Consider the following 12662-nt stretch of genomic DNA (forward strand, 5'->3'; position numbering starts at 1 on the left):
CAACCGGACCGAACCGATCTCATGGGCGCCGATCCCTCCCATCCGCCACGAACAGGTGTCAAGAACTTGGCAATCGGGGCCGTTGTGGACGTTCTCTGAATGCGCTCCTGTGTAGTGTTCCCGCTCGACGATCATGAACCCAACGGCCCAGATCTTCTAGGACACGGGTAGAAAACCGAAGCCCGTTGTAGGGGTAATCCGTGTAAAAGCGCAGGGGCACTCGACGATTCAAAACGCAGAAAATTAGGCGACGGGAACGATTTCACCCCTCTCTTCTTCCCTCTCTCGGACGCTCTATTCTCTCGATCCCTTCGTCCATTCGAATCGCCCCGTCTTTCCTTTAGGTACGCACGCCCCCATTGCTCTCTCTCTCCATTCTTTCTTTTCTCTTTCCTTCTAATTTTCTTGGTTAATGGAATGGCCGGGCTAGGGTATATCAGTTTCTTCCAGCGATTCCTTTAATTTGAACGGAAGAAAGAATAATTCTGCTGCAAATTTACTCTGTTGCAATCATAGTCATTAAAAGTGAACAAATCTTTGATGCCCAAGAGCCGATAAAATGAGGGTTTGTGTTTTAGGCGCGTCGAGTTCATTGAGGAGGAAGAATGAGTAATTACTATTGATAAGCAGTTTAACAAGATAAAGTCAACGACAATTTTCTGTCTTTAACTTTGTCGAACAGCTATGCTTTCTTTAGGAAGTGCAAAAGCAATTTGGAAAACTAGTCTTTGTATCTTTTCTGTGCTGAAATATTGTTTAACATCAGAAGAAATTCAGGGTATATGCATAAGTCAGAAATGTTCCAGGCCAAAACAAAGTTTTGTGAAATTTATTCCACAGCTGAGATTCTTGATTCCATGTGGTTAATTGTCCAATTCTAGTTCAATTTGTGACATTAACAAGACCTTTTCCCCCAAGAATACTGCATGATGATAATATCTTTTATCTAAACTTTAATGTGGCACTTCAGGCATGTCAGCAGGCTCGATTTTCAGTCCTTGCTAAAATAAGTTCGGACTCCCCTTTATTTAGCTCCCAAAATGCATATCCCCTCACAATAGATGGTCATGGGAACTACCGAACTCGGCTTATCTGCTTATCATATCATGGTACTTCTTAAAGCTCACAGTAGCCATATCCAAAGCTTGACACATGGGCACTGATATCGACATTCCATGGGTTTATCTAAGACTAAGTGTTATCCTTCTTTGTCGCCTCTACTTCTTCAAGGAGAATTTGAACATGGAGCAAACATGCAAGCATCTCTTCATATAGGGTAGTCCAGTCCTCTGTTCTTCCTCCACTCTTCTCGAAGCCTTCCACCATGATGGTTGTCCTTGGAGCATCTTGTTGCCAACTTTCTCTACCCCATTCACATCTAAGATGGGTCAAATCTAATTCTTATTCACCCTTGTGCAGTGATTTTGCCACATGTAGGATTGTAGTGGAACCAAATGAAGGTGTTCACAAAGAGAAAAAGGGGTCAAAAAAATAAAAAATCTAACGTCCTATGAACACTCTAGACAATGTTTGCATGCAGTCACTTAAGCAAGTTACATGCATAATGCCCTTCCATCACATTGCTTGCCCTAAGAAGTGCCACTTCACATAAATGCTTGCCCTTTATGCGTAGCAGTCCTTAAATTTAGAGGACTATCCTTGTGAACGCAAGGTCCAAGTCATAAGTTACTTCAACTACACCAAATGAAATAAGAAAATGTCTGCTCAGAGGGTCTCAACCCCCTCCCCCCTCTGCAACACACACAACCCATAACCCTAAACATGTAGGATGTAAAATCATTATGCAGCTAACTAGCTCAAGTAAAAGGAGGGTTAGGTGCATAAAGACTTCTATTTATTGGTGGATGCTTGAAGCTATGTTACAGATTTGTATGGCAGGTTTATCCTTATAACAACAAGTGGGTGTGGCATACACTATGCTTGCCTGACTTAGCAACGAAGAATGTGATTTTGAAACATGCAATATTGCTTGATATATATGTACACACACACATATGTATATGCGTATATGTGTATATATGTTATGTACATGTATATATGTATATATATGTGTATATGTATGTATGTATAGACATCCTCAATCTTGTTTTAGAGTCCACAAGACACCGTTTAAATGATGATATGTCGTATTGAGCTTTGGCAAGGAAATGCATTAAGTTGCAGGTGGGGGTTAATATTTTTAGTAGGAAATTGTGTGGTAACTACATCAAATACCTGTGGACTTCATAATTTACCTTGTAACTTGAATGCACTTAAAATTTCTATTCATTGGACTTAGGTATTGGATAGGCTTGTTATTTTATTTTCACAGAATGGTTAAAAGTTAATAAAGTTTTCTGTCTGAGCTGTACCAACACATCCTTCTCACCAGACATGCTGCTAAAAGATGATTGTTACTAATCTTGTAGTTTTGGAACATTTATTCATGTTATGATTTGATGACTGAATGATATTGTTATCAAAAACCTGATTGATTTCAGATGGGATCACCAGAAGAGGCCATAGAAATAAATATCTTGGAAAGACGCTTGTTGGCAGGTTCAACTTCAAATGAGTATTCTGATGCTGATGACGACACAATTCTCTATAGTGCATCTTTTGAAGAGATGGAAGATAACTATGTCAAATATCAAACAGCTCAGTGGATTCTATATTCCTTACTTCTGATGTTGGCATGGGGAATAGGGGTCTTCATGCTGCTTTACTTGCCAATACGAAGACGCATATTGCGGAAGGATTTTCAGTCTAGGAAGCTATATGTGACCACCAATGCTATTATTTACAAGGTAAAATCAAGAAATTGTTGGTTTTATTGTTTTTATTGTAATGCTCTATGACTACTTAATTGCTTAAAAGTGGAGTAACAGATGTTTATTATAATTACTACTCAGCTTTGCTTGAATATATGTTATATGACTTTGAGTTATTTCTTATAAGGAAACTATTTTTCTTTTCCTCCTTTTTCTTTTTGATGGGTAGAAAGAGTCCAAGTACTTCATGCAATTGCAAAAGATGACAATCTAGTATATTTATGTATGATAGACTTGGCTATTGGTGATATAATGCTATTGTCATAAGCTAGGTGAAATTTTTATGGCATAACATTTTAACTTTTCATTAGGTAGTGATTATTGAGGATGAGGTGGCGCATTGTCTTGCTGATTAAATTGGTTGTATGGGTAATTTCATGAACCTTTGGCCTTGCACATGCTTTTGGTACTTATTCTGGCACATGATCTCATTCCCGACCCCCTTTTGCATTTCTAATTCATGTATAGATAGATCCACAAAGGACATTGACGGTATCCCAAAGTGACATGATCTAGGATGGGAACTTGGAGTCTTCCAATTTCCAAGATGAGGTTGAGATCTGATACATGATCCACGTATCTCAGACCTATCTGTTCATTACCTAAGATGAAGGCCTAAACCAACCTAGATCTTCAGTTGAATAAATTTGGATATTTCCCCTTTTTAATTGGATCCATGCCATGCTAGATCTAAAAGGGTAATTATCCAATTATGGTCCTAGCAATTCAGGGTCCTGGAAGAGGCAAACTGGTGTTAGATCTAACCTCCTTTTTTTTGTGGGGGGAGGGGGGGTACGACGTGGCTGCTCCAGGATTCGAACTTGTGCCATTGTGCTTGTCAGTCCAAGCCTTTTACTATGGCACCAAGTAATGGCCTCTCAGGTCATGTTGGATCTCCACTCTAAAAACCTACTGGAACCTAATATAGAGCTTTTTGCCAATAGCAATGTGGATTGGGAAGGAACGAAGTTCAAAGAGGAAGAAGGGGGATAAGCAACAAAAAGGGATTCCATTGTCTTAAAAGAGTATTTTTTAGTATTCATGGTGAAATTCTTCTGAAGAACTAGAGATGTGGCTATAATAGTTGCAGAAGATGATCTGATTTTATGGAGGTATTAAAGACTTATCTTGTAGAATCCTACCCATTGTACTTTGATCTTGAGTTCCTTCAGGAGATTTTGCTTGCATGATTGAGGGTAAGACATGCAATGCCTCCAGTTCAGTTAAAGGGAAGGAGCTACTTTGCTGATTAATATATGTTGCAATGGCATGGTTGGATAGCTTCAAGCTTCTTCAAACAAGTTATTGGAGATGGAAAGGGAAACAGTTGGGCAAAGGGCACCATGTAGCTGGAAAAAACTTCTCTGGTGTTGTATCAGTTTCCGTCAGCTATCAACTGTGGTTTCCCCTTTTCTTTCTATATCTCCTTTATATAATATCTTGCTGTTGCATATAGAAATCAAGTCCAACTTGTAATATAAAGTTGCTGAAGTTCTAATCTCTATTTGTCTGTACTATGAAAAGTGTTGTACAATAGATCCAAGTAACATAAATGGCTTCACTCTTTGTTCATTAGCTCTAGACAAAAAATTCAAACTTTATTATGCTTTTTCTTAGATCTTGAATTTGTCTTCACTTGTTTATTCACTTATTTTATTTTGGTGCAGGTGACAAGACCACTATCTTTCCCTTGTTTTGGAGTTCTGAAGAAGGAGAAGCATGTACTTCTCCCTTCAGTTGCAGATATTGTAATTGAACAAGGTAAGGGAAGATCAAGAAATTGAAATGCATTGCATGAATATGCTATATGCGTAACATGTAGACATCTTTTTGTAATTTTCTGGCACCGGCTAAACTATCTTAGTTTTCATTCAGTGTTCCATAAAATCATTAGTTAGGATTGGTCCAACCCCACATAAAGGTATAGAGCAGTAAATTAATATGAAAAAGGAACATATTTTGATTTCAAGAAGGTTTTTGAGAGTTATTGTTGGATTGCAACTCTTCATAAAGGCACCAGCCTTGTGTATTTAAAACAAGAATAGAAAGAAAAGATGATATTGGGAGGCCAATGGAAAAAATTTTCCATCTGGCAAGTGAGAAGGTCATTTCTCAAAAATTTCTTAAGGTGTGCCGACATCTTTTCTGCTGCTAAGTAGTGCAATCAGGTCTCCTACATCTTGTAATATCATTTGTCTAAAGTTGTTTACCATGCATTTTGCATGTTTCTGTAAGCGCATTTTCCAGCTGCTTAACCTGTTGGCTGAAGCATGAATGCCCTGCTTTCCTACGGGAAGTGGGTGGGTGCTATTCTTTATGAGTGTGGAGTTGATTAACAAAAAAAGGGGAAAAAAGACTGATAGTTCTCGATTTTTACGTTTGGACTGTCTTCAACAACATGTTTCCAGCTTCTAGATGCAACAGTTGTTATTTACATCTCTCTCAGGCAAGCAACTTTGGTTTGAAATACAAATTTGAAATCCTAATTAAGCAGTGTAAAATAGGTCTTTTCAGTTAAGTCATGGATTTGGATTATACACCTTTTTGGGCCTAGCACTGAGACTGCTATGATTCAACAATCAGTAGTGTCCTGGACTCTACCACCGGTGTCCAAATGGGATTGAGGTAACATCAAAACAGCCCTTTGTTACATCGTTCCCGTAGAGTGCATATAGGACCATCAAGACCTTGCCTTCAAGGACACACATCGGCTAGTTGTACTCCATCTATTGCTCTTGTTTGGCCCTTTTTGCCTTTTATAGAGAATATTTACTCTCAATGAACAATTATTCTTCAGGAATATTAAATTGTTAATTTTCCCCTTTCCACTTTGCTAGTTTTTTTTTTCTAACTTTGGTTGGTATTAGGAGCATTTTTCTTGTTTTTTGTGTGAGAGATGCATGATAAACTACCCTGCTAACTTGTGAAAGTTTGAAACTATTACATTATCATATCATCAGCACATAATGGTTTCTTTAACCTTTTGAATGTTTAAGGTTTTTGTCTGCATGGAATACATCTTAAATGCCCCACAATTAGCATGTAGTGGTGCTCAATACGCCAAGTGGTTATTTAAGGCTGATTCATGCTGTGCGCAGTTGTGTTGTAGAAATAAAGATGAATTCATTTTACTGTGGATCAAAGAAACCAAAATGGTTTATACAAAACCGTTTTTTAATGAGAATCAAAGTTTTGATTCGAACATTTACAATGAGGGCTGAATCATCACCGTGATACTTGTCAACACACTGTTTTTTGTTACCAGGATATCTGCAGTCCTTTTTTGGGATATACTCTGTCAGAATTGAGAATGCAAGAGTAAGAAGGCCTGCAAGTGATGATGTTCAGATCCAAGGAATTGCTCATCCAAGGGCTTTCCGGAAGGTATTCCTTACTACATTTTTTTGCCTTTTGCCAGAATGTCATAGTTTTGATAACTCTACCCGTGCTTTGCACAGGCTGTTTTAACACATATTTCAAATATGAGGAGTGAAGGCTTCAGTCAGCAGGCTTCTGTAAATGATGATCCCCAATCTTTGGTTTCTGGTCCTCAACCTGGTACTTGGGTATGCCAAATTTTTCTTTCATGCTTACATCCCTTCACTATATATTTTACTTTTAAATCAATTTGTTGTGCAATAAAATATGTTACTATTGTTCCAAGCTTATCAATAAAATCAGCACTGAGCTTACATTGGCTAGCTGAACTTTTAGTATTAAGTCCTGCAATTACAAATTTATCACACTGATAATCTAAATGGCTGACTTTCAGTCATACCAATGGGTTTTTAAAAAAAATCCATGCTTGTCAACTTGGGAGCTCAGAAACCATTTTCTCAATTGAGCTTAATATTTGTCTCAATTTCTTCTTTGTAAAGTTCCAGCTGTTCACATGTCGTTATTGTGAAGAGTGTAAACATTTTTTGTATTACTCCCATCACTGGCAGCTGATGTCATCTTTTGGTCATGACTTCTTAGAAAATTTAACATTGTTTTGTAACACTTCAAAACCTAAAATGTATCATGATATGTCGATTGCTTCATTGGAAGAGATTTTCTTGTAAACCATGAATTTGCTTGCTAATTTTATCACAGTCTTAAGTACTTTATATAAAAGGCTTAATTCTGTTGAATTGTCCGATGTTTAGATTGCAGATATATATATATTGCAGAAATGTTATGAGTTTGTGAAAGTTCAAATTTTATTTTTTTATTCCATAATCACTGCTAGTTCCTGTCAGTGTCGGCCACCAAATGTTTTTAGCAAAGTTACTTTTTTAATATTACAAAGACTTTCAAATTTACAACAAAAATGCTTGTTTGCTAATTCATGCCATGTAAGTCGAACGAAGCTCCAAATTTCATTTTGTATGCCAACATGTTAAGTCTCATCATAATTGTCTTCGATTGCAAGCTCACTTGTACTCTATTTTCCTTGCCTTTACCTGCAGATGTCACCGTATGGAGATATGATATTGCATAAACTTGAGGAGGTTGAAAGTTCTATAAAGGTAATAAATCTTGAATTTACTCTTGATTATTTTGTACCCCCTTCCCCCCTGCCAGATTTTCTGGGAATTATAAAGTTCACCTCATTTGTTGATTTTTGATTGTCACTGAACTTGCAAAATCTCCCTGCCCTCCACTTTACATTTGCTTTTTAATGTGTTCTTCCAGCATGTAGGTTCTAACCATGGCTATAACATCTAACAGTCACATTCTTTTGCAACCAAAGTACACTTATTTTTTCACCATATAATGGTTTTCTCATCACTTTAAAGCAATCATTTAATATAAAACTGCATATTAAAGTGACATGCTGGCTCCTTGCGCATGGCAGCGCCGTATGTCTACTTGATTTCTGGAAGCTCCTGCATCCTAGATCTGTTAATGGTAGCTGCCAATGTTTTTGGATGCCTGCAATTAGTGCCACTTTACATGGGGCAGCTAGGCCTGATGTGTATTTGATGCAGGCTGTAACTCTCGATAGGTGTGGCCCATCAGTACCTGCCTTTTACCTTGTACCTCCACTGCCACATGGGCAGTCTTTTCTTCTCCAGTATACCTTGTGTCATCACGTAAAATAGAGGTCATTTTTCTCTGACCTGTCTTCATCTCTAGCCTCACCCTCACATTGTGGTGAATTATTCATCCACCATAAGCTGATCAAATTAGGTCCATGTGACAAATGCTTTCTCCATTCATAAGATTCCCTGCTCTCTTAGCAACCTCCCTCAACCACCTTAGAGAGTGTCGGGCCCTGATGCGCACCATCAATTAATGATTGGGATCTTTTAAGTGTTACGTGTAAAATTGACAAAAAAACAGTTTTACGTAAGTACTGCTTATTGTGTCAATAACACCCACATATTCCAAAACTATGACTTGCCATTCCTGTGTTTACGGGGGCTGTGTTTCAAAAAGCAATCAAGATATAGGCATATGAGTTTTGATTGTTGGTTTAATTTCTTGATGTATCAATATCAAGGTATGTCAATTGTATAAGCCACCATTGGGGTTCATCAGCTGGACATTCCATGCATATGCATGCCAAGGTGCATCAATTTGGACTCGAGAAAAATATTGGAAAATGACAGCTTTCTATTTTTTGCTTCCAGCTATCTTATTCTGTTGTTTCAGGTCTTTATAGCAGGAGTTTTTGTTTCCTGTCTCTCTATAAAATTCCTTTCCATTCATTTTTATTGACTCCCCTATCCTTCCAATTCCCTCAACCAAAACACAATTCCTACTAAAGTCAAAACAAGAACTCCTCTCCAATATCAAAGACCTAAGGTTTGATGGGCATGAGGCTCACCTCTGCCACCACCTTTTCTCCAGGCCCCTCATATCTATTTTAGACTATGGCACAAATTTCTTCCATTAAAACCTGAATCTTCATGCCCAATAGCTTTCTCCTAGGACAAGATTGGTGCTTGAAGTTCCCGCATTTATTCATGGTCATAATAGTGGAGGCGGTTCACTGATGCTGGTCCTGCAGACTGCAGTGGTGTCAGCAACTTGGGTATGATGTAATCATGACAAATCAAGTTAACAACATAGTGAAATTTAGGAGGCATTAACTTTAAACATTGCACCCTGCAAGGTCAGGAAGCCGGAAATTGGTAATGCTGCAGATCAAAGAACTCCTTAGGCAGTGTACTGAAAAAAAAAGGAAAAAACTCCTTAGGCAGGGCCATGTTGACTTCAACCTGTGGCCATCAATTTATCTTATTGGCTCCTGGAGATAAGAAAAGATGAAAACATAAGAGCACGAAAGTATGTAATAGGAGTAAATAGGGCGTAGCATATATAATTGGGAAATAGGAAAGCAATGCCTTAGAAGGATATCTGCAGAATTGGGCAAACATTTGTCATATATGGTCATAAAAGGGGGGAGGGGGGGAGAGATTGTATTTTTCTTGTGAAATAAATTATACTGCTAATAGGGGAACCTCTGCATACCTAAAATCTTTTCTTTCCCTAAAGAATATTGTGGTTATTTGCCACCACTCAGATTTGAACCTGAGATCTCTCACTTGGAGAGATGGGTGCCAGCTACCTGCTGTTGGCCACACAAAAAAAAAATCTTATCAGGCTTAAGTTTCCTTATGACCTTAGCTGCTAATAGCTGAAAACAAGGTATTACTTATGCTTTTGATTTGTGTTGTAATTCCTCAATTAACAACATGTTGTCAATTATGCTGCAGAAGGTACATGCCTGGATTGAGAAGCAGGCTCGGAAAGCAGAACCTGTAGTTTGATAAGAGGGAACTCCATATATGCTATTGATCAAGGTTTTAGTTCATTAATTTGCATCTTTACGTGATTTTTCTTATATATGTATATGTACATTTATGTATGTATGCACGGTGGCTCCAACATTTTATGCATGGTTTGCAGATGAGCTTAGCTTTGCCCCATATTCTTTTCTACATTCGTGCAGCACCTATCATAGGTCCATAACCTCCAGCTTTCATTGCCTGGACCTTTTTTTGGTGTTTTTTCTTTTGATACTATCACTAGATTATGTCTGCCTAATCAGAACTTTCCATTTTCTGTTTGAAGTCTCGTAACATCCAACGTATCAGTGCATAATAGTCTTTGTCATATGTCTAATTCCTATTATTGATGATTTGGCTTTTTTCATTTTATCTCCTCCGACATGCAAGCCACTCTTTTGGCATGCATGGGCAGAAATTTAATTCCAGCATTCATTGTCTTCTTACCATCATTTTCCCTAATTCATGCTTACTGTTTGATTGAGTTATTGCATTAGAGAGCAAAAAATTACTGCTTAGAGATTGGTATATAATACACCACCCTAAGCCCAGCTTCTGATTTAGGTATCTGTAGATAGTTATTTGCAGTGCCAATAATAGTGTCATTTATATGGTTGAATTAGTTATTTTCAGAAACAAATTTCTGTTTGTGTGGGCTATCAATTCTACAGCTCATTTATCAAAAGTGCCTGAGCTTTCTGTTGTGAATAATATCTGAAAAAATGCTGATAATTTTGGCAAGAAAAATCTTTTCAACAAGCAAGTAGCTATATTTAGTTACACTCAAGTTGATTTCCACTTAGATCTGTTCAAGTCTATTTGGACGATAATGATCCTACATCAATGATTTGAGCCATTGGATGTGATCTAGCATCTCTAAATTATTTACATGTAAAAAAATCATATGATTTGGAGGCCTCTAGTTTATGCATCAAATGGTCACAAAAATTGGACAGTTTAAGTAAAATTAAATCATATATATTTTTTGATCAATTGATGTATAGGCTAAGAATTTTTAAATTACATAATTTTTGGTATATAAAAAGCTTAGTAGTAGATTATATCTAATAGCTCGGATCATCGATGTAAGACCTTCATTATCCAATATAAATCTGACTATATCTGTGTAGAGATCCACTAAGTGTAGCCAAATCCATCTCTCTCTCTCTCTCTCTCTCTCTCTCTCTCTCTCTCTCTATATATATATATATATATATATATATATATATATATATATATATATATATATATATATATATATATATATATATATTGCTTTCTAATAATTTTAATTTAATCTAAGCTCCTGGTTTTGAGCCCTGAATAAGAAATAATTATACATTTTAATAATTTTAATTTAATCTAAGCTTAATTAGCGTAGCATTGGCTAACTAAAATAATCATTTACATGGATCTTAAAAAATGATGACAGCAATTTCCACTGTAGTTTGGACATAAGTCTTGTTTTGTAGAGGATATGTTTGTTACACTGAGGATTCAAGTTTAGCGCAAGTGAGATCCGCCCAAGCAAGTAGTATTTTTTCTCATCTTATCCGCATATGAGATTGTGGTTTCCCAAATAATTGGCTAGCCTTGTCTCAAAGATGATTGACTAGGCTCAACTTGGATCTGATATATGACTATGTTCCAGCGTTCCAAATCAGTAACAGATTTGATGGTACCTTCACCTCACGTAATGTTTTCCTTAACTTGTTGATGGAGCATCTTATGTTGCAATGAAAGCTAAATTAGAAATTTCCTCCCACAATTTGCAAATTGTCATCGAGTAAATTCTCAGGCCAACTGTCAATTTATGCAAATTAAAACCTTCCACGATGCGGAGTCTAGACAGCAGTAACGCATCTCAGGCTGATGATTTTGAAAAAATCTATTGACCTTGACATCAGAGTTGAAGGTCCCGAGATGAAACAGTGGCAAATAAAAGACTGCACATCTTCAATACATTTGGAGTAGAGCTGATCCTGAGCCCGATTTGAGCATAAAAAATGTCTAATTTTAAATAGACTTGGCCTGAAGAATTTTTAAAATGAATGTAGTTTAGGTCCGAAGAAGCCTGGCCCATTATTGATTAATTCTAATTTGGAGCTGTATGATGAGGTGCAAAACCAAAAAAAAAAAAAAGCGTCAATAGGTGGTCCTAATGGGGCTTGCTTAAATTAAATTAAAATTATTAGAAAGAAACATATATTTTGGCCGGGGGATAGCGATAGAGCTGGGTTATGGAAAACATTGATTGCACCGAGCGCATGTAATGAGGGTATTTTTTTTTTTTTGGTAAATAAGAGGAGGGGAGGGGGAGGGACCAGCCCACCCGCGTAGCAGCCCCATTACTGGGCTCCTCTTCCACTAGGGAATGTTCGATACAGATCGCAGGTTTCGCGTGCCTTTCCCGATCCGTGGGTTCACCGCCTCACGTGTGGGTACGCCATCTAGTGCCATCTTGATACAAGTGGAAGGAAAACATAACCGCCAACAAGCCAGCCGGGAGTGGGGCATCCGGTTTCCTAATTTAATTGACACCCGCGTGTTTCGAACCCGGGCAACTTGGGCGGAATTATCACCTTCTTACTACCAGGCTACTACCTTGGTGGCCCAGTAATGAGAGTATTAGAATGCTGTCTCGATAAAGACTTGGGTCCTGCAACTTCCATTTATAGGACTCAAATGCATGATCTTCACATGCATATGAGGGTAATTGACAAAGAGAATGTATTCAATGACAATTTGTTGTTATATATGTATGTGGGAAGAGACTTCTGATTTAGCTTTTTTTACGACATAAGATGCTTGACTAACATGTTAATGAGAACATTGCGTAAGTGATTTGGAAGGGTTGAACATATTCACATACGAGATCCAAGTTGAGCCTGCTCAATTATTTGGGAGACCACATTTCTCATACGTAGAAAAGTCGAGAAGAATTAACTATTTGCTTGGGTGGGATCTATGTTGGGTTGAACTCCACAGTATGAGAAAACACTGGGACCAACGTATCCTCTGGAGACTACAAATATGACTTTCATCCAAACTA

At 37.6% G+C, this 12662-nt stretch overlaps 1 protein-coding gene across 2 annotated transcripts; it reads left to right on the plus strand.

The window, feature by feature from the left end:
- The first annotated feature begins 200 nt into the window (after window positions 1–200).
- Window positions 201–9749, plus strand: LOC103704165 (uncharacterized). 2 transcript variants are annotated; one of them, XM_008787353.6, is made up of 7 exons: window positions 201–344; window positions 2502–2807; window positions 4499–4592; window positions 6097–6215; window positions 6290–6397; window positions 7283–7342; window positions 9539–9749. In XM_008787353.6, the coding sequence occupies exons 2-7, from the start codon at window positions 2502–2504 to the stop codon at window positions 9590–9592; spliced, it is 741 nt and encodes a 246-aa protein (XP_008785575.1). In that variant the 5' UTR covers window positions 201–344; the 3' UTR covers window positions 9593–9749. The 2 variants fall into 2 exon arrangements, with proteins under 2 accessions (XP_008785575.1, XP_008785576.1); XM_008787354.6 differs by having other exon boundaries at window positions 203–344; window positions 9542–9749.
- Window positions 9750–12662: the final 2913 nt, after the last annotated feature.

This window comes from Phoenix dactylifera, chromosome 8 (genome assembly GCF_051530095.1).
Source record: "Phoenix dactylifera cultivar Ajwa chromosome 8, Ajwa_hap1_PhDact_Kaust_v1.1, whole genome shotgun sequence".
In the NCBI taxonomy this organism is placed as follows: domain Eukaryota; kingdom Viridiplantae; phylum Streptophyta; class Magnoliopsida; order Arecales; family Arecaceae; genus Phoenix; species Phoenix dactylifera.

Coding starts and splice junctions, on each gene's coding strand:
- LOC103704165 (XM_008787353.6), top strand. CDS start 2,502: ATGGGATCACCAGAAGAGGCCATAGAAATAAATATCTTGGAAAGACGC. Junction 2,808..4,498: donor CCAATGCTATTATTTACAAG/GTAAAATCAAGA, acceptor ATTTTGGTGCAG/GTGACAAGACCACTATCTTT. Junction 4,593..6,096: donor AGATATTGTAATTGAACAAG/GTAAGGGAAGAT, acceptor TTTTGTTACCAG/GATATCTGCAGTCCTTTTTT.